General features: G+C 40.6%; 1 protein-coding gene across 1 annotated transcript in view; it reads left to right on the forward strand.

Annotated features, from left to right (window-relative positions):
• Positions 1 to 7,856, forward strand: part of epha4l (eph receptor A4, like) — a 55,071-nt gene extending 47,215 nt beyond the window's left edge. The window contains exons 16-18 of the mRNA XM_041994951.1: positions 1,682 to 1,840; positions 2,195 to 3,232; positions 6,514 to 7,856. Of these exons, the coding sequence (XP_041850885.1) occupies positions 1,682 to 1,840; positions 2,195 to 2,309 (274 nt within the window). The 3' untranslated portion in view covers positions 2,310 to 3,232; positions 6,514 to 7,856. The remainder of the gene's footprint in view (positions 1 to 1,681; positions 1,841 to 2,194; positions 3,233 to 6,513) is intronic.
• Positions 7,857 to 22,727: the final 14,871 nt, after the last annotated feature.

A 22,727-nucleotide genomic window follows, 5' to 3' on the forward strand; every position in this document is an offset into this window, starting at 1 on the left:
AGATTTTGCTCCATATTGACATGACAGCATCACACAGTTGCTGCAGGTTTGTTGGCTGCATCCATGATGAGAATCTCCCGTTCCACCACATCCCAAAGCTGCTCTACTGGACTGAGATCTGGTGACTGTGGAGTCCATTGGAGTACAGTGAACTCATTGGAGAAGATTTGAGCTTTGTGACATGGTGCATTATCCTGCTGGTAGTAGCCATCAGAAGATGCTACACTGTGCTCATAAGGGTCAGCAACAATACTCAGGTAGCCTGTGGTGGTTAAACCAGGCTACGTTGGTACTAAGGAGCTCTAACTGCTTGAAATACTCAGACCAACAACCATTCCACGTTCAAAGTCACTTAAATCCCTTTTCTTCCTAATTCTGATGCTCAGTTTGAACTTCAGGAAGTTGCCTTCACCATGTCTACATGACCACATGCATTGATTTGCTGCCAAGTGATTGGCTAATTAGTTATTTGTGGTAATAAGTAACTGAACAGGTGGCGCTGATACAGTGACCGTTGTGTGTAGATGTGATTTGTTTAAATATCTCAGTCTCATTCAGCACATCTTATTAATGCACTCATTAGACACATAAACATGTAGACATGGAACCACCAACCATCAACTACATCACCAGCTGAGCATTGTTATCCACAGCAATGTGTGTGTGTGTGTGTGTGTGTTCTGCACAGCTGGTCTCTAATGGACGTCTCCTCAGAGCAGCTTTAATGGTGCCGTACACTCAGAAATGTGAAAGGGGGTGTAAAAAACAAACATCCCCGACACCGTTACTCCAGCAGCTAAATGTGTTAGGAATGACCTGAGTGTGTGTTTACAGACTCAACGCAGAGCGGTGGGAGTCTGTTTGACTTTAACAAGTGTGTGCTGCATGATTGCACACACACACTCTCTCACACACACACACACACAGACACATACATACCTAACAAGACTCAGTATGAGCAGGAGAGCAGTCTTGGTGGAGTAATTAGAAATGCAGCTTTTACAGTTACAGGAGGGAGTTTGTGTGAAAAATGATCCCTGTGTATAATCTTTTCCAACTAACAGTGGAGATCACTGCATTTTTTCTTCTTTCTTTTATTTTAAATGATGAAGAGGGGAATGACACCGGGTTTTAATAAAAGTTTTTTGGGTTTTGACGTCTCGGTGCAGAAAGAAGGACAGAGGAGAGGGAAATGTACTGATGGATGTCTGTATTAAAGTCACTGAAGTTGAAACAAGGGTTGTGTGTTTTCTGTAAAATAAGGATTAAGTAAGTGTGTCGGTCACACCGAGCAGGAATTGTGTTGGACTTGGCTTCGTCTCTGGTACTAGCAACAAAGCAGAAGTGACAGATTTCTCTTTGATTCCATGAAACAAAGCTGTAAAGTGATGCTGTGGATGTGGTGCTCTGTACGGCTGCAGGGCAGTCTGTCATCACAGCAGCTGTAATCAGCAGTCCTGCAGGTTTCCTGTAAAGGTGGCTGTGCTGCACATCATCATCCTGTCTGAAGGAAAAACTGGAGCAGAACTTTAATCGTGGGTCTGCAGACTGCTACAAAACATCATGGTTCTGCTTTTTGAGCTGCAGCTTCAAACAGCGGCTGTAAAACTTCAAGCGACAGCTGAGACCATGTTGGAACAACCCAGAAAGAATAACTCTTTCTCTCCTCCACCCACCGCAGGTCCAACACCACCCTACTGGAGCCAGGGAGTCCAGAGCCGTCCTCAACCCTGGGCTCAGTGGAGGACTGGCTGCAGGCCATCGGCATGGAGCGTTACAGCGACAACTTCACCGCAGCTGGATACACCACACCGGAAGCTGTGGTCCACATGACACAAGAGTGAGTGGGAATGTGTGATGGGAATGAAGTGGGAATGAAGTTCTGGGATAACATTTAATTTATCATGAAACAGTCATAATAACGTCTAATATACTATTCTGCTTTATTTGTGTGTAGCTCACATTGGTTCTTTTGATAGCTAATGATGCAGCCGGTTGTATCTTCCTGTTTAATTAAAGCACATGAAGATATTAATTAAGCTAATCTCCTGCATCTTTTGTGAATAATATTTGTGTTTATTGTGTCGCTTGTTTGTAATATTTAAATTTTTGTCTGAGTGAGTATTGCTGTAAAATTCCATCACATCATTGACTGAGCTCAGTCATAAAAGGCCTCTTTTACTCCCTTTTCCAGGGATATGACACGCATCGGCATCTCCTCGGCAGCACACCAGAACAAGATCCTGACCAGCGTCCAGGGAATGCTGTCCCAAATGCAACAGATGCAAGGCAGAATGGTTCCTGTCTGAGAGCATGAAGCTGAGAAAAAGGATCAAAAAGACTTTATTTCTTATGAGAAAAATGACTAAATAACAAAAATATGAAATATTAAAAAAGAGACAAACTATGAAGAAATAGTTTACCTCATCCATGCACTTTAAATATGGATGTAAAAGAAAAGAAGACGTTGAAGAAAAAGTGGCTAAAACGGCACTTTTGTTGAAAAATCTGACCTTTACCCTTTTTGTTGTTCTGGAGAACCGGACTTTAAAGCATTTATGGATCGATGGAGGGACGGCTGGAAAAGTGCTTCCGATTTTGGAGTGCCTTTATGGTGTGGAAGAAAAAGGGAATTGTGTGTTCTCCCTCCTATTGGGAAAAGCGTTGTTTCTGGAACGTTCTTTCTGGAATAACAGGAGGAGCAGATTCTTTTCATTTCCTGTGACTGTTTATTGTACATGAGTTGTTTGTGCCACGGCCACCATTGTTCTCGCTCTGCTGGATCTGCTTGATTTTCCCTGCAACCCATCAGATGTGAACCGGAGGTTGTTGGATTCTGGAGGGAGATGCTGGTACAGGGAAAGCTTTTTTAAGGAGCTTTTTATGTTTTTTTTGCTCAGTTCTGGCCTCGTTGTTCTCTAGAACGCCTTCAGGACGTTACTGAGAATGTCTTTGATCTTCCAGAGGAACCTTCCCACTTCCCGTCTTACCAAAACTGCCCTCTGACACCTTGGATAAACAAACGCAATGTTTGACTTCTTCCATACATCTCTCGTCTGAATCGAGCCCCCCAGCCAACTCTTCCGCACTGCTTTCCCTTTGGACCGGGTGAACTGCTTGAAGTTGCTCGATCTAAGGATCAGCATTAGTGCAGAGTGAATCATCATCATCAACTTCATCGTCACCAAGCAAACCAGAAAAAAAGTGGTGGATTAATCAACCTGTCATCAAGGTGAGGATCAATATTTTAATGTCAGCCTGACTCAAACCAAACTGATAAACACTGGATCACCCCCCCCCCCCACACACACACACACACACACACACTCACACACATACCACTGTGTTAATTAACAGGCAGGTTGCACCACCTTGGGCAGATCAATAACCACTGATCAATCTGTGGCCCGTTGCCTCTGGCTTATTAATGAGAAGAATTAATCAGAGCCGACAGCAGGTCAGAAACCCAGCAGAGCTCACTGACTGTTAGCAAGACCCAGGACCAGCTGCTTCTCAATTACTAGCATCTCAATTTTCTTTATTTTCTGACTGGAAGCTCGTCAGTCCAGCCCAGAAGATAATAAAACATAGATTCAGCATACACAACAGCTTTAATCATCACTTATTTAAGTTCTTTAAATAATGTAGTTACATCCTTTTATTAGACGGACTTAGTGTCCAGTTAGTCAGGAACTGTAATAAAATTAAACCAGTAAAGTCTGTGGTGCTTTTAATAGAGCTGCAGCTAATTACTGTTCTCATCATGACTCATCTGCCATTTATTCCTTCAATTCATGTCTAAGTTTATGAGAAAAGCCGTAAATTCCCCGAGTCAGCGGTGGTAGATTCTTATTTTTACTCTGTCGTCCATAAAGTTGGAAAACAAAGTTACAGCTTTGTGGGTGACAGTGTATCTTGTCAGAGAAATCTCATATTCAGAAAAGGGTGAAACCAGAAAGTTTGATTTTTATCCTGGTAATAACTTTTCTAAACTGAACTGTGCTTGGTTGCACTAAATGTTTGTTGTGCTCTGTTTATACCCGTTTGATTCTTGCTGACTTGTATTCACACGACGCTACATCCTCCTCTACTGTTTTGTACAACATAAAGGGTTGATCATGTTACCTTGCTCATTGTAGACCAGTGTGTGATGAATATGGAAAATTCCTCACATTTGTGTTATTTTTGGCTTTTCCAAAAGCTCTAATCATAAAAAAATTGATCAAGGTTATTTCAGGGTTTCACACTAAGTTAGAACAAGCCAAGAATTTCATCAAACTGCGTAGAGACAAAGTTTTTTGTGAACTTTTGGCTGGAATCAAAAGGAGTGTATCAGTTTGCAGTGATCATTTGGTTAAAGATTTTAATTGGTTAACGCCCATCTTCTTCTATTTTGCGATAAAAACATTAGCTACTTTGGCAGCTAAGCAAGAAGCCATCAGCTAACTTGAACTGAGCTAATTTCAATGTCTCCAAGTGTTTCATTCACCTGGATGTCCTAGTAATCTTACTGACATAGACTGGACTCCGTCTATCCATTTTCTATACCCAATGCAGGATTTGTTTACAGCAAACACATGTAGGAACAATAGGAACCAAAATACAGATTTATAGGAGGGGAAACTGCTATCACTCATCTACATACCAAGAAGTTCTAGACTTCCAGCATTTTCCCTGTTTTCATCTGCTTGACTGTGTAGAAGCTGGTCTGAAGTAGCAGATCAAAGCTTAAAGCTTTTGTGGATAATATATGAGGATCTATGGCAGGGCTACTCAATTCGGTCCTACGAGGGCCGCAATCCAGCAGGTTTTCCATGTATTCCTGTACCAACACACCTGAGTTATTGTGTAGAACTTGATTGGCTGTTAGAGCCACCTAATTTGACTCAGGTGTGTTGGTGCAGGGATACATGGAAAACCTGCTGGATTGCGGCCCTCGTAGGACCGAATTGAGTAGCCCTGATCTATGGTATCACACAGCTCAACTTTTTTACAATATTTGGTTTGTGAACTTCTATCTAGACTGTAAAAATACTAAGATGTCACATCTTCCTGCATGCTATTTTGAATTGATGTCTGAAAGTACATTAGCCTGTAAAAGTCACATGACTTAAACTCAGTAATATTTAAAGTCCTTAATTTTAGTTCTAAAACATTTAGCTCATTTACAAAAATAACATGCCATTAGTTTTTTAACATACTCACAGTGAATGCTGACAGTTACAAGAGAAAGAATTCATCAGTGTTTCTGCCTGAGAAGGCAAGTAAATGTATGTATACATTATTTATTCATAATTAAGGTAAACCAATATGCTGTATATGACTAGAAGAAAGATTCAGTCAGAAGGATTCAGTAACATATAATACAGACAATAACATTAAGGATTAAGGGTTAAAATAAACATACATCATCATTAGTGGAAATAAAAAGGAAAAAAACCATCCCTGCATAAATAAAACAAATGGCAGCAAAAAGAAGAAGAAGAAGATAAAAAAAAAGGTTAGAGAAACCTTTAAAAACTCCTAGCTATCAAAGTATTGTGTTAGTCAAGGATCAAAGAAGTTTCTCATTCTGAGCCCTCAGTGCCCCTATTCTATATTCTTCAGGTGGAAAAAGGGTTGATTTCTTTACTGCTTTAAGAGCACTGTTAAAATTTAGATCAGAGTCCTAACATGACACCAAGATTTTTGGATTGATTTAATAACTTTAACCTTATTGATTGAAGCTGGTTATCTTTGGTTCCAAAGACAATAATTTTAGTAACTTTTCATTTAGCTGATCAAAATTCTGCAACATCCGAATATTGATTTGTCTGAGACTTAAGTTTTGTCTGTGACCAGAGTCTCCTGGTGTGACAGTAATATAGAGCTGAGTATTGTCAGCATAATTATGATCAGATATGTGATTTATTTCCATGGTTGTAGCTGCTGAACAATAGGGGGCCCAAAATAGTGCCTTGAGGAATGCCACATCAGCTGTGTTTGATATACTTTAGTCCCTGTCTTTCAAGTAGAATTCAAAACAAATTCAGAACTGGACCAGAGAGTCCCACCCAATTTTCCAGTCCATCTAATTGGAAGTTAAGGTCAGCTGTGTCAATAACAGAGCTTAGATCTAAGAAATCCAGAACTGAACTTCTGTCCATGTGTGGAAACTTCACAAATGATTTTTAAGGTAAACCCCAAACAGAAGAATTTATCTGAACCACAGACACAGTTCTGTTTCTGAGCTATGAGGTGGGTCAATTAATCAGTATTGAAGCCAGAACAACAGCTTGGGGAACACAAACCTGAACATGTTATAGCTACAAAGTCCAGACTATCCATGCAGGCCGTCAGTTTGCAGCACCTGTTCTGGTTCTGGTTCTGGCTCCGGCTTTATTTAGCAGATGAGCCGAATGTTCCATGGAGCTGCAGAGCAGGATTGTTGGTTGGAGCAGAAAATGTTTACAGTGAAAACCAGCATGACAGATGCAGCCTCTCATTCATGCCCTTGTCTCTCTTTCTCCCCAGCTGCTGCCGTCCATAACAAACCGGATCTTGGCTTCACTCACTGCCACCAAAATTCCTCTTTCCTCTTTATCATTCCTCTCCTGCCCCACCCTAACCTCTTCTCGTTTTGGGTCTCCAACGTCCAGCATCACAGCAGGTCTCCCTGACGGACCAGCTTCCCTAAGCTTGTGGCCATCCAGTTGGAAAAGCTAGAATTCCTCGGAACAATCCAACAGCATAAACAGAGGCGAGAAGTAGAATGTAACAAAACTCTGAAAAGACCTGCTCCAGAAGACTTTTCTTCAAAGTTTCATTTGTGATTTTTTGTTTTAATATTGATCTGTTTGCATGTTGAGTAACAAGATTTTGATCTGAGTGTGTGTGTGCTTGTATGTGTGTGTGTGTGTGTTTATGGGTTATTGTGTCTATTTCCATGTTGCAGTGGAGAAGGAGGTAACAGAGTTGTATAGTTTTTGATAAAAAAAATAGGGTAAATCTGGACTTTTTTTGCTTCTTGTGTCAGCATCCTTGGCACTCATGTCCTGCGAAGTCCCAGCAGCAGCTTTTCTCAGCAGCTTTCTGACATGAACCCAGTACTGCTGTAGACGGATGCTCAGCTGGGAAAGCTGCAGTTCAGAGTCTCTGAGCTCATCGCCAGCCGAGGAGGAAACATCTTCCTTAATGTGCAGATGGCAGCAGGTGATGCGGACTGACCTGTGCCGGATAAAGGATCAAGAGAGTGAAGGGAAAAGCCGTTCAGAAGGGAAAACAGTTTATTTTATTTTTTTTCCAGAGCACATCCCACCGCTGCAGGTTCAACCCACTGGACCGCGTTCCCTCTGTTTAACTTTTTAAACTACACATATGTGAATGTTTCTGAACACTTCATGTAAAACAACAACACCTTCGTCCTTAATACAGCTCTACAACTCTATGATCTTGGAAAAGCGTTGTTTATTTTTTGGGGAAGGGGGATTAATCTATCAAGTAAAAGGACCTGTTTGGAAATATGCAAGATATGTTAGGAAGGAGAAGGTAACCAGAATGTACTGTAATATACTTTTTTTTCCCTTTACTTAAATGTCAAATGAGTTGAAAAAAGAAAAAGAAATTACACGAGTTAAAGTCATTGTACGCCTTCCGATGCCATAAGATCAACATCTAACATTCTCTGATCTTTTTTGTACTTTCTGGACATGATCATGTTTTTTTTTTTTCCTTGTTTTTGTTTTGGTTGAGAAGCCCTAGGTACATGTAACTTATGTCATTTATTTATGTCCTTTTATATCTAGTTTGTAAAATAATAGCTTAAAGTGAAGAAAATAAAAGAGTGCCGAGGTGCATTCTTATTAAAGTAGAAATTACATGATGCCCGGTGTGTCTTTCACTCGCACGTACACTGATAACAGGGTTTCTGTTGGTGGTTTGACTCTGCTCTGCACATGTTCAGCAGATAACACGACTCTGGAGCCAAAGACTTGTCCCCCTACTCCTCTCAGGCCTCGAGGCAGCAACTAATGCCACTTGCTGATCAACACATTGTGTGTGTGTGTATGTGTAATCAGAACAACATCTGTGATGGTGTGGATTGAAGGGTCGTTTCCTTCTGTCTGTGATCTTCTTGTCTCCTTTCTTCTTTCCCTTTTGCTCTTTTTGCTATTTTCCATCTTTTTCTGTCCCCTCCGGTCAGGTCCAGCAAGATTACATAGATTCAAAGTAAATAAATAAATAAATTAATCACATTATCAAGAGGAGCCTTACCCATAGGCCTCCCCTTGGCAGAGCAAATTTGTTCAGCACGATACAGCAACCAGATTATCATTTTGCTTGCTATGATGCTGGACAGGACAAGTTAAAAAAAAAAAAAGAACAACATCTGCTTCCTGCTCCCATCTCCAGCAGCGATAAACCCCTGATTGTCCTGGCTCTTTGATCGGGGAGGAGGACAAGACAGTTTTAGAAATGGCGCTCATGAGCCAAACGGTGTTTTACACATTTCCAGTTTTCAAGTTTGCAGTGGGAGATGGTTATCGTCCTCGGAGGGAAAGTAAACCTCCGCTGCAGATTGTTGGCAAGCTTAACGGGAAAAACTAAAGATTAGTGAGGCCTAGACTGATACATGTAATCAAAGCAAGAACTCTCCTTTTTCTTTCTGATTTTGAAAATGTGGTAAAATACTCAACAAAAGAGCTCTAAGAATAAATTATGATACATTTGTACACAGTTTATTTTAAGTATGTGAGATGTCTAAGGTTAAGTTTCCCCACAATCCATCCAATAATCAGAGTTGTGTTCTGAACTGGTTCTATCCAATCTGGGGGAAATATTTCAGTCAGGACCAAAGTGGACCGAGCTCAAATAAAATGGAGGCGTGATGTTAAGAGAAACAGATGGGACAAAGAAATGTGATGACATCATTCCAAACTGCAAGGAAAATGGAGGACGAAGAGTGAGATGTGGAAACCAAGAACCACAGAGGACAATCTGGCCGTCTGCTGGACTTTTTAAAACCAAGTTCTGCTGTGATTCAGCTGCAATGCTGCCATCTTCCTCACAAAATAATTGCAAACATCTTCATCAAAAGAAGCTTTTCTTTTCACTCAGGAATCCTTCTGCATCCTCTTTTTTATGTGCAGAAATACAACACAGATGGTGGAAAAATATGGATCTTTGCTGAGTTTACTTATAAAATATCCAAAGATCTACAACAAATTCCAAATAAATATCTATAATGTGGCAAACACAGACACAAGATTTAGCTTCAGGTTTAATCACATTTTAATTAAATACAAAAATGGTGGGTGATCTTTTATTTATGTTTTTATAGAAGACAAGTGGTCACAGCTGTTTTTACCTCAGTCAGGTCTGAATTCAGCAAATACTCTTACATGGGGGTCTAGTGGCATCTGAAAGGGTTTAAATGCAACCCAGTCACGAGATAACAATCCAACCACTTCAGAACCTCTTACACACACACACACATTGGTTTTGTCTACTAATTTAATTAAGAAACCTTCAGATGAAGTGTTGGCCCTTCAACAGCATCATGCAGTCCTTTTCTTTGGGAAACTTTGCACTTTGCTTCATGATTCAATTTCCTGGTTTTAGACCCCCCCCCCCCCCCCCCCCCCCCCCAGGTCTGTCCTCTAACCTGCTCACAGTGGGGTTCAGCGCCTTACACATGTCTTTTCTCCTTTGTGTTGTCAGCGTTAAGTCCATCTTGTATTATAATCCGTCGTCCAAACACTTCAATGTTAATCCCCCGATGCTCCAACAGCTCTGACTCCTGAGTCATTGCTGCTTTTGTGAATGGGCAGTTTAAGAGGGAAGGTGACTGCTGCTGGGGGAAATATCTAACAGAAGAAGTGGTGAAAGAAAATAATAAAAGTCTTCAGTGAGAATATATGTGAGCTGAACTTCTGAAGCGTCTGAGCGCATCGATCGAGAGGCTTCCAGCACAGAGTCGACCTTGTGTCTGGTCTGAGAGGTATTACCTCTGAGAGCAGCTGATGGACAGCAGAACCACAGACGAAGGCCTGAAGAAATGTCTGAAGAGAAACACAACAGGAAAAAACTGGCAGGGCCAACCGAGTCTTAATTTAGCTGCATCTGAAATCATTCAGTTCACAGTCAAATGCAGCTTTGGTTCAGCAAACAGACTCCTGCAGACAAACACTCGACAACATGAAAAAGCACTTAGAGAAGAAACTCCCTCTGCTGAATGCAGCCCTGCCTGAAGGCAGCTTCCTCCAGCCTGCCAAGAACCAGTGCAAAATCAGACCTCAACAAGGTCGAAAAGAAAAAGGAGAGGGAGAGGGAGTAGGAGATGGATGGTGAAACTTGAGTGCAAACCTGAGAACACTGAGCTGAAAGTGTACGAAATAATTGGAGACAGATCTGAAAACATTTGTTCAAGGATGCCTGAAAACAGCTCAAATATACAGAATGCCAAACAGATGTCTGAATCTTCACTAGAGACTTCTTTTTCCTAAATTAGAAGAAACAAACAAAACAAAGTTATTTTGGTGCTTTGAATCCAAAGTTTTATAATTCTTATATGTACTCTTTTACCAGATGCATGACTCTACTACTCTACTGATACCAGCTGAGGGCTGCTGAAGGTCGATCACACCAGCACATCAAGCAGCACTTCATAAGTTTCCACCCTTAAAACTCTGCCTTTCTGACTGATTTTGATGGTACACTGGCGCTCATTATGTACATTCCTGAAGTTTTTGTTACCTTTAAGCATCCAGAAGCTGAGAAATCTCACTTCACAGCGATATTTCTGCAGCCCGGAGATTTGCTTTACAGAACAGCATCACATGCCAGCAACTGGATATCAACATATTAGCTGTTTTCAGTGCTTATTTAGAGAATCCTTCCAAACACATTTCCAGCATCTCAGAATAAACCGGTGAACAGCAGAGTTAATTAACATGGTGCTGTTCTTTAGAAACAAACATCTTATCATTCCTGACTTCCTCTGCTTTGTCCCCAGAGGTGAATCCACTGGTGCTTTTACACACTGTTGGCACATTTTCAGCACACAGAAAAATCCTCCTCATTCTAACACAGCTGTTTTCCCCTGAGAGCTGTTATCATACTTGTCACATTGGTCCTTGCACGAGCAAATCTTTTTGGCATCTGATGGATCTAACACCTGCAGAGATGGACTACCTCTTTAGCTCTTTCTGTTTTTTCTGAAACCACACCAAAGTGATTCAGGGTGGCATCAGCTGTGATCCATTACAAACAAGACAACTAGGTTTACCGTCTCTACTTTGATGAGGTTTGGGACTTCATTGGTTCCCTTGTTGGTTTCAGGAAAAAGAAATTCTCTGTAGAAAAATCCTGCTTTTACTGGTGATCCACTGACCTTTGTCTTCTTTAGTAAACTGAATTATCTCAACATATTTGATGGATCTCCCCTCTTGTTTCCTATCTTCAGTTCAGAGTTTGAATTTGTATCTGCTTTGTGTGGGAAACCAGGATCCAGTCTGATAGCTGGTCTGCTGGGAGAATGTGGAGTTTTATCAGCCCCACCAGACTAATCTCACCTCCAGGTCACCGTTTGCAGGCGGGTGGCTTCTTCTCAGAAGATGGAGGTCATATTTGTGACCACGCCATCTCTTCTTATCCAAACCAACTGGCCACACTGCTGGTCCCACCTGATAGGCTAACCTTTGACTTCCCTGAAAACACACACACACACGCTCAGCACAGCCAAATCTGCACGCAAACACCCATCAATCCATATTCTATTTGCGCTTAATCCAATCAGGGTCACAGGACTCTCAAACATGCTAAAACTCAAAATCAGGATGATTCCTCTTCCCACCTTCCCCCTTATCTCAGAATTCCCAGTTTAAACTGGAAGGTTTAGTAGCATGAAAGGTGATGAGGATTCTGTTCCCATCCCTGTCAGCAAAAAGAACCTTAATCAAGTCAGCCCCTAAACCCCCTCTAGGTCTGGATTTTAGCCTGATGAAGGTTCAGCTGGCTCTCAACTCCAGCAGAGACGTGGTTATCACAGTGAAAGCAATGTTCAAACTTCGCTTGATAACTGTCTGATAGTCTGCACAGCCTGACCTCCATGTACAGAACGACACAAAGGGAGAAAAGTAGAAAACCAAATAAGGAGAACTTGGAGACAGTCAGGCGCTTCAGTCATGTTAAAGCTAGTTTTTTCAACCTTATTTCAGTTAAAAATCTGAAACTAAAAAGTGAAATTTTAAAATGATTTGGGTGAAAGACTAACAGCAAGAAAGAAAAATCACTGTGTAGCACAATGGCTGTCCATCATCTGCTGGTTTGATCCCTGTGGTGAGAAAACGGAGATTAAAACAGAGCTGGGTGAGCTGGAAGTCCAGGATCTGGCCTTTGGACTGTTGACAGCAATAAGGTTCCTATCAGTGCCCATATGTGGGCTACAACACACACCATCCAGTATTTACACACATGCATACACTACACACACTGAATCCTTACAGTCTTAATCCCTGGTTTTCAGCAGGTTTCAGAATGGGATTAAAATTCAGAGATAAGATCTGCTACAGGGGCATAACAGCATGTAAGAGCTCATTTCTGTAGTTAATGTGTGTGTGTGTGTGTGTGTGTCTGTGTGTGATGACAGGCTGTGTGGTTTTCTGTTTCAAATTACAAATGAATTACAACTCCTACACAAATACCAACAGCAGAGGTACCCTATGGGTTTTATAGGGTCATACAGCAGCATCAGCATGAACTCAGGACTAGAACCTCGGTCCATCACATCAAGACTCATCTCCAGCAGTCAATCAAAGACCTGTCTGAGATTATACAAAATAAAAAATCTTTGCTTAATATCCCTGCATTTTACTGAATAATCAAATGTTTTCATTAATTTTTTTTTTGTTTTAATGAGTCCTGATTCTGATCCTCTGGCTCCTGGTCTGAATTAATACCCAGGTGTTTCCACCTCTTCATGTTACTGCTGCTTGGACTGGTTAACCCTAACCTGAACCATCCTGAAACAAGCAGGTCAGAATTAACTTCAACCTCCAACTGAAGGCCTGTCTGACCCTCAAAGCTGCCTGGTGCATGCTGGGACTGACTCCAGTCCCTCAGGGACCATAAATAAGCTTTGGAAAATATTGAAAATAACTCAGTCAGGTATCATGATGTTTACCTTTTCTGCAGAATAGAAGTCCAGAAAAATTACTGAGATCACACACAGTTGATGTAAAAAAGGAGAAACTAAAACAGCTCAGCACGTGTTTTTGGCAGACCCAGGTAGGGGAGAGAGGGGTAAAAATGGCCATTTTATTTTTACATATACTGTTCTATAGACAAGGAACCAACATACAGATGTAAAACAAAAACAACTGTCATCATTTTAGAATGTCTTATCAGAGGAAATGATAACAGATCTATCATTAAAATATGACTTCTAAAGAATACATAGTGGTCTTGTGGCTCAACTTGCCCCACCTCAGAGATAAACTCATCTCATTTCATCCTAAAAGAATATAATTTATTTTTAAACCCACTGGATTTAGCTTGGCCTTGGTTTAGCTGCTGAATCTGGTGATCTTAACTGACGCATGCCCTACCTGCAAACTGATCTCTTTCCAATTGTCAGGAACATGAATCCTGTTTCTGTCTGCAAATTCAAATGCTACTTCACGGCATTTCTTTGTAGTCAGACTATGGCCCATTGGACAGCCAGTTTATTAATGTGGCCTGCTGATTTTTCTCCTTCTCTGTGAAGATTCTCTTTGCTTCTGCTGACCCACCATACCTTCCTGTTTTCAGTAGTGTTTTTTCTTCCTTATGGATCTGGCTGACCTGTCAGTCTGTCTCTCTTTTGCAGTTGCTTTTATGGATTTGCTACCCTTGACATCAGCAACTGCTCTCTCCATGTCTTAAGGGATATTGAGCCCTAGTCTGTTTTTTTTTATTATTATTCTTTTATTGGCATATCTTTTCTATGCTGCCTGAAAAGAAAAAAAATCTGTTGTGGAATATAAATCTGAAATATAATTTAAGACTTTTTGGGGCTGAGATGAATTTATTTCTTATTTTGGCTTAATGTACCTGAAGCCACGTGACTGACTCTTCTCTTGAGCCAGCCAGTCAAAAACAATCCAAATGAGCAACTTAGGCTAACTGATAGCTAAATGGTTCATGTGGTTTATTACACTAGGACATTATCCATAAATATGGTTAAGTATTTAGACCGGGATGATTTGCTTTGATGAGAACAAAATTCTAGCTGTCATTCAGAAAAGCTACTTGTTTTTTTTAATTGTCACAATAAAATAAAATAAAATAAATAAAATAAATAAATAAAAACAACCTTACCATATCACAAATGGTTTTTCTTCACCACAGCCATGGGTAGATAAAAGCTACTTCCAAAGTCACATGACAGCAACAACATACCCACCAGCTCAGTTAACCTTACTTTCACCTACGTTGTGAGCACCGGTAACAGGCAGGAGTGGGTTTGAGCTGGTCTTATTTACAGCCATTTCTCCCTTTAGCTTGCATCATTTTTGAGACATTGTTCACTCTCTGAAGTCAAACCCCCTCAGTCCTGACTCCTGACCCCCCTCCCTCAAAGTGAGGGACCATGGGACAGGGCTGGGTTCTTCACCCACTCACGACCCCACTGACTGAGCAGCTCTCCACTGGCTCATGATTGATACTGGTCTGTGCTAACTAGACTCCAGAGTCCAAAAACCACGAAGCCTGGCCAGACGGTTGCAGCACATTTGTGTGTGTGTGTGTGTGTGTGTGTGTGTGTGTGTGTGTGTGCGTATGTGTGTAAAATCAGCCCTGGAGACTCAGTACAAATATATGTGCAGGAATGAGGCGCTCTGTGTTTGTGTATGTTTGTCAGAAAATGTGCTTTTGGCTATAAAAGTTTTAAATAGCAAACCTTCAGTAGTTTTGATGTGTACTGACGGAGTGTGTGTGTATTTCTGCTGAGCATGTACTTGTGTGAAGCGTTGCTTTTTCACTTTCATGTTTGCTAACAGTAGATTTATCTTATATGAGCTCCTTGGTTTATTTGCCGAGTTGACTTGGATTCTCTGAGACTGCTCTGCACACTGATGGAGACGAGGCTCTGTCATAATGAGATTACAGCCAGGCTAACGGGATGAAGAGATTCTGGTGTTTTAGTTCAACTGTTAGCTTGCTAGCTCCCTTTGAACCTATGACATCAATCATAGAGTCCATTAAGTAGCTATAAAAGACCAACAGTAAACAGGAAGTCAGGAGGGAAGATATTTACCTGGAAGAACAAAGGCACACATCATTCTAAGTGACAGAAATATGAAGTCCAACTAAAACCCACCATTTCCTGAAGATCTAAATTTTAGATCAGGTCAGTAACCTTTATTTTCAGCTGAGCTCCATATCTTCCACCTATTAATAACTATAATTGCTATATCTTTACTATCATTACTGCAGGTCAATGAACCCATCTTGGGAACTTATTGCTAGACTATCTCCATGGAAACCAGTCTTTCCTCTTATTAATTGGCAATTAAACTGGGTCAGGAAACCTTTCCTAACAAATCACAGAAGTCCACTAGGTTAAATGTCCCTCTCATCCAACAGCAAATCCTGGTCTCTTGAGAATGTATGGAGCTCAGGAGCTGATCTGCAGTGAAAGGTGAAGTTTGCATTTTGAGGATTGGTACAAATTTTATATAAAGTGCAGGAAAATTGATGTATTAGATCTTTGTGTTCCACCTCCTCCTGCCAAATCTTCCAGATTCTGCTCTTCAGACTGTTTTTCTGAAGCCTCTGTCTATGAAGCACCTTTAGTTTTGATATAATTGAAGTTTATTTTAGGTATGCACACACAATATCATTTGACGTTCAACTTGTTGACTGTAATCAGCCTATCTCAAAACACAAGTTGATTGCACTGAGAAACAATTATTAACAGTTATCGGCCATCTAGCAAATTAGTATCCACTAACTGGTAAATCCAGAGTTTATTTACTTCATCTTCAGCCTTCCTTCCATCACTTAGATGTCATGGCCCAGTCTCACCAGTTACATATGATGCATAGCAGCTTCACAGCTTCAAAATGAGTTACTTTAGGCAGTTGTTTTGTATCTGAAAGCTCCATCGAATGCTTCATGTAACAGGAAGCGTGACTGATGAGTACTAAACTTGTTTTTCTGTCATTATAAACTCAGCACAAAGGTCCACATGCTACTGAGGCCCCCTGTTTGTTAAATGAAGAAAATGCTAAATTTCTTTTATTTCTTGTTTCTTCAGACGTCAATCATCTGATCCAATAAACAATAAACAAGATTCAACAGCAGAATTAGTTGAAGATTTGGCAAGTTTTTGCAGGGAATAACCCACATACTCAGCTTTGCTGCTCATCCCACAGATACAATTTCTATTTAAACACGTTTTCCAACTATAGAGATAAGTTACAATAACAAATTAGATTTATTTATATTTTTCTTTTCTGCTGACACACTCACAGCACTTTACATTACATTTCCACTCCCAATAAAGAAATAATCCACCAAACAGATTTCCTGACTTTTTGTGCTAAGTTTGTATTTTTCTTACCCTAACCATGCATTTTAAACTCCTAACTGGAATCTTCAGCAGGTGGAAGGAGAAAAGTGAGTAATGACAGACACAGAGGAGCAAATGGACTGAGGAAAAGCTTGTGAAGGATGGAAGTCAAACAAGTGATCCATCAAGTTAAGGTAGAGGGCTTGATATCAACCACCAGCCCAACCTTCCTCTCTGTTAACTATCTGCTGTCTTGGTTAAGAGCAGCAACTGTCAGATGTTTTACAGTTTGTCAGGACATGGGCCAGATCTTGGGTCCTCTCCTCCACAACAAACCAAACCATGGCAGATGTGGACTGATGGCAGATATTCATGCAGCTAGTGATATGTAGTGATTGTAATGTTATAGCAGTTTTGGTCATGATTCGTAAACACAACACAATTTGGCCCCTTCTGCTTTATGAGGCAGAGGGAAACCTGCAGCATTTGAGCTGTAGAAAGTAAAAGACAGCAGTCACAGAACAAACAGGAAATCAGAGATGATCAACTTTTAATGGAAATATGTTTCATATCAGCAGTTGATGTTGGTCATGTTACATATGTGCCACTCAGAAGAAGCATAGGCGCACTTTGAAACTCCATCCATCCATCTTGCTTTAGTTCTGGACTTTTTGCTTGGTTTGGTTCTGTTATCATTTTTCTACATCAGTGCAAGTTAAAGAGGGATCTGTAGAGGCAGCAGTCCGCTGTAGTAGCCATGTCAACAGTCAGAAGCGTTCTTCTCTTCAGTTTAACAGAAGGAGGCTCAGGCTGCTTTTACGCACATCTCCAGGACAATCACCTGGTCACAAGCTGGACCCACCACCCAAGAAACCTTCCAAAAAGAGCCAAGGCTGCAGGTCTGGTTGTCCAGTCTCCAGTCCAGCCAGAGGCCCTGCCAGCACCAGAGCCAGCAGACAACTTCTGTCCTATTTCTGAATGGAGGTCTGGAGATGGAGTTCTGCCACTAAGCCCTACTGTTGTTCTTGTTACCATGCAGGTTTCTGCAGACATGGTCTCATCTCCAGTTCCTGTATTTATCTGGCATCAAGACAACAAGACTATTTATGTGGACCCTTCTAGACTCGAGGTGGTCCAGGAGAACCCACCTTACTTCCATGACCGCCAGATGACTATAATCCCAGCTGCCCTGTGATTATTCCTGCCTCTTAAGCCTGTAGCTTCTTTTCCTGCACCTTCCTTGGAGTCTACAGACACCTCACCAGCTTTGCCTGTCCCTGGTTCTGCTTCCCCAGTTCCAGTCATTGGTCCTGATTTACCAGTTCCTGTCTGTGTTCAGAATCTAATGACAATAACACAGTTACATAAAGATGGTTTAAGTTTCCCACTCTGGGAGCTGAGAGACCAAACTGAAAAACCAATAACTGAGGTTTGTTGACTTTCAGGTTTTCACTTCATTTGAAGGATTTCCTGCTTCCTCTGCAGGTCATGAGCAGCTTGTGACTCTACAGCCTCCAACACTGTGGTCCCCACAGTGGACACACTCAGCTAAATCAGATATGATTTCTCTGAAATCACTCCAACAGGAACACACAAATTGTACATTTCTTTTCTAAAATGGTCTTTTCATATCCAGCCAGGTTACTGACCTGTTGCCAATTAACCTAGTTAGTTGTCCAATGCTCCTCCAGTTGCTTTTCATTTGTGATTTGATTACTTTTCCAGTCTTTTGTTGCTTGCTTTCCAACTTTGTAGAAATGTGTCTCAGTTTCAACATCTGATGTTTTTTTTGTGTGGTTTATTTGGAATAAAATATGAGTTTATGAAATTTGATAATCATTGCATGCTGTTTTTATTCACATTTTACACTGTGTCCCAACCTATTTAGAAGTGGGGTTGTAAACTGTTGGATTAGAAGTACAAAGTTTTGTAAAAATGAAATACTGATTATTCCTGTTCGTATTTCTCTTAGTGAGCGTGTAGGGTTATGTTCCACCTCTTCCAAGCATTAAAATGTAACTTCAGAGGGATGGGAGGGGGTTACCTATAAGCCAAACCCTTCAAGCCATCCAAGAAAATCAAACAGGCGGCAGGACACACAATCCTCCAATTTACTTTGGTCACAGTGAGCAGCAGGAGGAAGGCAGAGCTGAGATGGAAACTCAGTAACTGACCTTTAATGTAATACAGCACCGACAAGTCACCAAAGAAAGGGTCAGGAATAACGGCTGCTCTATGTGTATGTGTGTGTGTGTGTATGTATGATGAGTTATGACCCGGTCTCATGGCGGCATTTGGGAAGTTGAGAGTAAAAGCCAGGTGGATTAAGACAACTGGCATCTGTGAGAATGGTTTTCAGAAAGTGTACATGTGTGTTGAGGGAGAGGTGAACGACATAAAAATGCTGCATTAACAAAAAAAGAAAAAAAGTAAAGAAGTTGTTCCACATGAAAGCAGAGTGTGGTTTGCTCCTACTTCAGGTCACTGACCCAGATGAAAAAAACAGTGTTTTTTTTTTTTTTTTTGGGCTGATGGGTTGGTTTGAGGAACTAAACTCACAGATATCCATCTCCTCTTCTGCTAACCTGTAGATCACAACCTCTTAAACCTCCAAACTGGGTGTTAGAGTCCTCAGATTCCAGGGACTGAGGCTGGTGGTGGTGAAGTGCACAAGAAGTTTTCATGTTCATCAAAGGATATTCCTGGAGGAAAACCCAACAACACACATCACCCCCAGATTCAAACACACTGTTTTCTCAGTTCATTCATATGAAGCAACTATAAACTGAATCTAAATGAGCTCCTTTTTTGTCAAAGCATGACATATGTATTTAAATTCAATCAGCTGTGCACCATTCATGCCTCATTCATATTCAGAAGTTCATGTGCAACCTTGAAAACTGGAAAATGTGAAAGATCAAAGCATCTTCTGTAATCTTTGAAGAATAAATACAAATCAGATTATTGATCATATCATTTGTTTTTGTTGTAGTGGGCAGTGAAGGAAGGATGCAGACAGGATTACTTGCAAGTTACCATGGTAACCAATGGATGCACGCATGGATAAATTTGGGCTCCACATTAGCAGTACCCACATGAATGCAGCAACGACTTATTATTCCCATTCAGAGTTTCAGGACAATTTTTTAAGCTCTTTTTAAACCTGTCACAAAAAAAAGGTAAAAAAGGTAAAAAGAAAAAAAGAATAAAAAAACAAACAAAAAAACTTTATAAAAGTAACTTATTTAAACTTCAACTTCCATAACTTCATGTTGAAATAAACCTGGACTTTCTGACTCAATCTCCAAAGCCAGCGTCATACTGGTTCCTGTTGAAGGGTCCATGTCCATGTTTTCTGGTTTATCTGTAGAGCTAAAACACAATATTGTCCCCTTCAATAAGATGCAGATGTAACACTGTGAGTATTTATAGGTAGCTAGGAGTCAGATGTAGGGTTTCATAAACAGCGTAAATGATGGGCTAACAGACCACAAAGGAAATGGAAAGTTGAAATGCTGAGTTGTTAATAGCAACAGTTAGGTCAAACACTTTATGTGCACATTTCTTCTTCTAAATCCCTTTAAAATGACTTTCCTCAAATATACTTCCCAAATAAATCAACTTTACCTGTTTTACAGCATTTTGGCTCTTGGTAGGCAGGCACACTTTCCTCTGTTATTTTTCGTGGCTTGAAGTAGCATCCATGGCATACATTCAGTATATAGGCAAGATCTTTGTCACAACTATAAACAACTGTACTCTGTACACAACTAAGCCTGCTCTGACTTGAATGGTGCAACTTTTCAAAGGTTTTAGGCCATGGATGGAGCAGAAGTAACAAGATGCTTAAGATGAGCCACACTTCAACAAAAATTACCTATTTCAACACTCCACATGGACAGATGCTTTCCCCAAAACAACATCCATTTAACAGTAAACCACAAATAGGCTCGAACCCCCAATCTTCTGATCCAAATTCAGACACCTTCTCCATTAGGTCGTTAGCTAGCTAAGTGTTGCTGTCAACATCAGAGACCAGTTGCTCAATACTGATGTGATTTAGTTATCTTGGTTTACTTGCCTATGCAAGTTTGCTTGGACAGAGTTGACCTAGCAGACCGGGTCAGTGGTATCTCTCAAAGGGCGTGTTCATACTACAGGAAGATTCCACTTTATGGCCTAATTCGCTTTAAAAGTCTTTGACAGGGTGCTCAAGAGAAGTGTCTGTCAAACTCTCTGGAAACTCTGGAATCAAGAAGATTGGTCTGGTTTCCTGTGGACACTTGAACAGCTCTAAAACTTTGAGAGTGTATGGCAAGTTGCCCCACCAGCCTGCATGTGCTGCCTTGCAATCTCGAGGGAGTATGGACCACCGAGCTGTTTGCTGCAGGCTATTGTTCTCTAGAAACCACAGCTAGGAGATCATTGCTGTTACTGATTGCAAGTCATAGACATTTATATTGCATGTTGAATTCTTCCTGGGCTGCCTATTCTCACAGGTTTCTTTCATAAACATTTGGGCCAAGATACCCCTACGGTACACTGGAGGGGTCTCATCATGCTTTGCAGCCATGTGTAAAGCAAGGGGAAAAAATGAGCAGCTCCAACTCTTTGGTGGTGTTCCTTAAGGGGAAAAGGGTAGATTGTGTTCTCTTATTTGGAGGGGAATTTAATTTACCATGGTCACTGGAGGTTGCTTCTAGTGCATAAAATTTTGGGAGTCTCTTCCCGATTTAAGACTTTGGAGGCTTTCTAAAGATATGTGTATGCAAAAACAGCCCACCAGCTGGTCAGTACATGTCAGTCTGCCAACATTGACACTAATGAACAACAACCACAACAACATATATATATATATATATATATATATTCTTCAGGTGGTAAAAAGCTGATTTGGTTCCTGCTTTAATGTGCTGTTAAGCTAAAATTTATTGTTTTTAAAATTGTTGACTGAGACAGTCAAAAATCTTTAAACACACATCTAGACAAGGAAGTTTTTTTCAGATTCATCTTTATTTAGCTGAATAAAATTCTGCCACAAATTAATGTTGATTTGACCTAGACACACAATTTTAGTCTAGTCCCCTGGTGAGACAGTAATATAGAGCTGAGTGTCATCAGCATAATAATGATTAGGTATTTTGTTTATTTTTATGATCTGTGCCAGAAGTAGCAGATGCTGAAAAATAGGAGGTCCAAAAGAGCCTTGGGGAAATCCATGTCATCTTTATTGGTGTTATTTTATAAATAACAACTGACAAAGTAATCTGTAAACATCTGTGGATATAAAATTAAGATACTGTTAAAAACCTGCAGATAAGCCAGACAACAGTTGATAAAAAAAACTGCAGAATTATCCTACTCATTTACAGGTTTACCCTGTGATCCTGAACAGGATGGAATGGATTTAAAAAATTAATAGATGATGAAAGATTCAGCAAATGAATGGCTGAGATAATAGAAGGAACAAGATCTATATTCAGGGTGGTATTTTTTAAAATTTATTTAAGAACTGAGGATATATGGATATGCTCATAAATTATTTGGAATAAATTTTAAAAATGACAGTTTACAGGAAGGATTACACTGTCAAACAGACAAAGAGAGTGTGGCGAACAAGGTGTGGCGAACAAAGATGTCATGATGTTAATCCTGAGATAACTGTGGCAATATATGCAGCTATTTTAGTTTTCCTCCTTTAAAAAAAGCAAAAGAAGCGTCATGACTCCTTTTCTGTCCTGAATGAAAAAACTTAGTTCTTCATCTCTTAATCTGATTCAAGCAGCCCATGAATACTTTCATTAAAGCTCCATAATCCTGAGTTTTGCTCACATGTTTTTTTCTGGGAGTTAGTGATGTTGCAGTGGTAAACATTATTATCCAAGGACGAGGTGTAAATGACAGGCGTGGACATGAGGGAGCTGCTGATGGGAGATATCATTTGTGTCAGAGGAAGTGAACACCTATTGATTTACATCCAGCTCTGCAGCGTGCCACAACGACACCTCATGAATAATTCATAGTGGAGCTATGAAAGAGCCATAAATACAGTCACTGCTCCTCAGCATCCTAAACTTTCAGCAGAGGAGGTGGGGAGATAAAGAGGAGGAGAGGACTGATTTAGGATGGTAGAATATTCTTCTTCTGTTTCCATATTTACGTTTGATTGAGGTGCGATCCCCCCACCCCCACCCCC

Source organism: Melanotaenia boesemani, chromosome 9 (genome assembly GCF_017639745.1).
Source record: "Melanotaenia boesemani isolate fMelBoe1 chromosome 9, fMelBoe1.pri, whole genome shotgun sequence".
NCBI lineage: Eukaryota > Metazoa > Chordata > Actinopteri > Atheriniformes > Melanotaeniidae > Melanotaenia > Melanotaenia boesemani.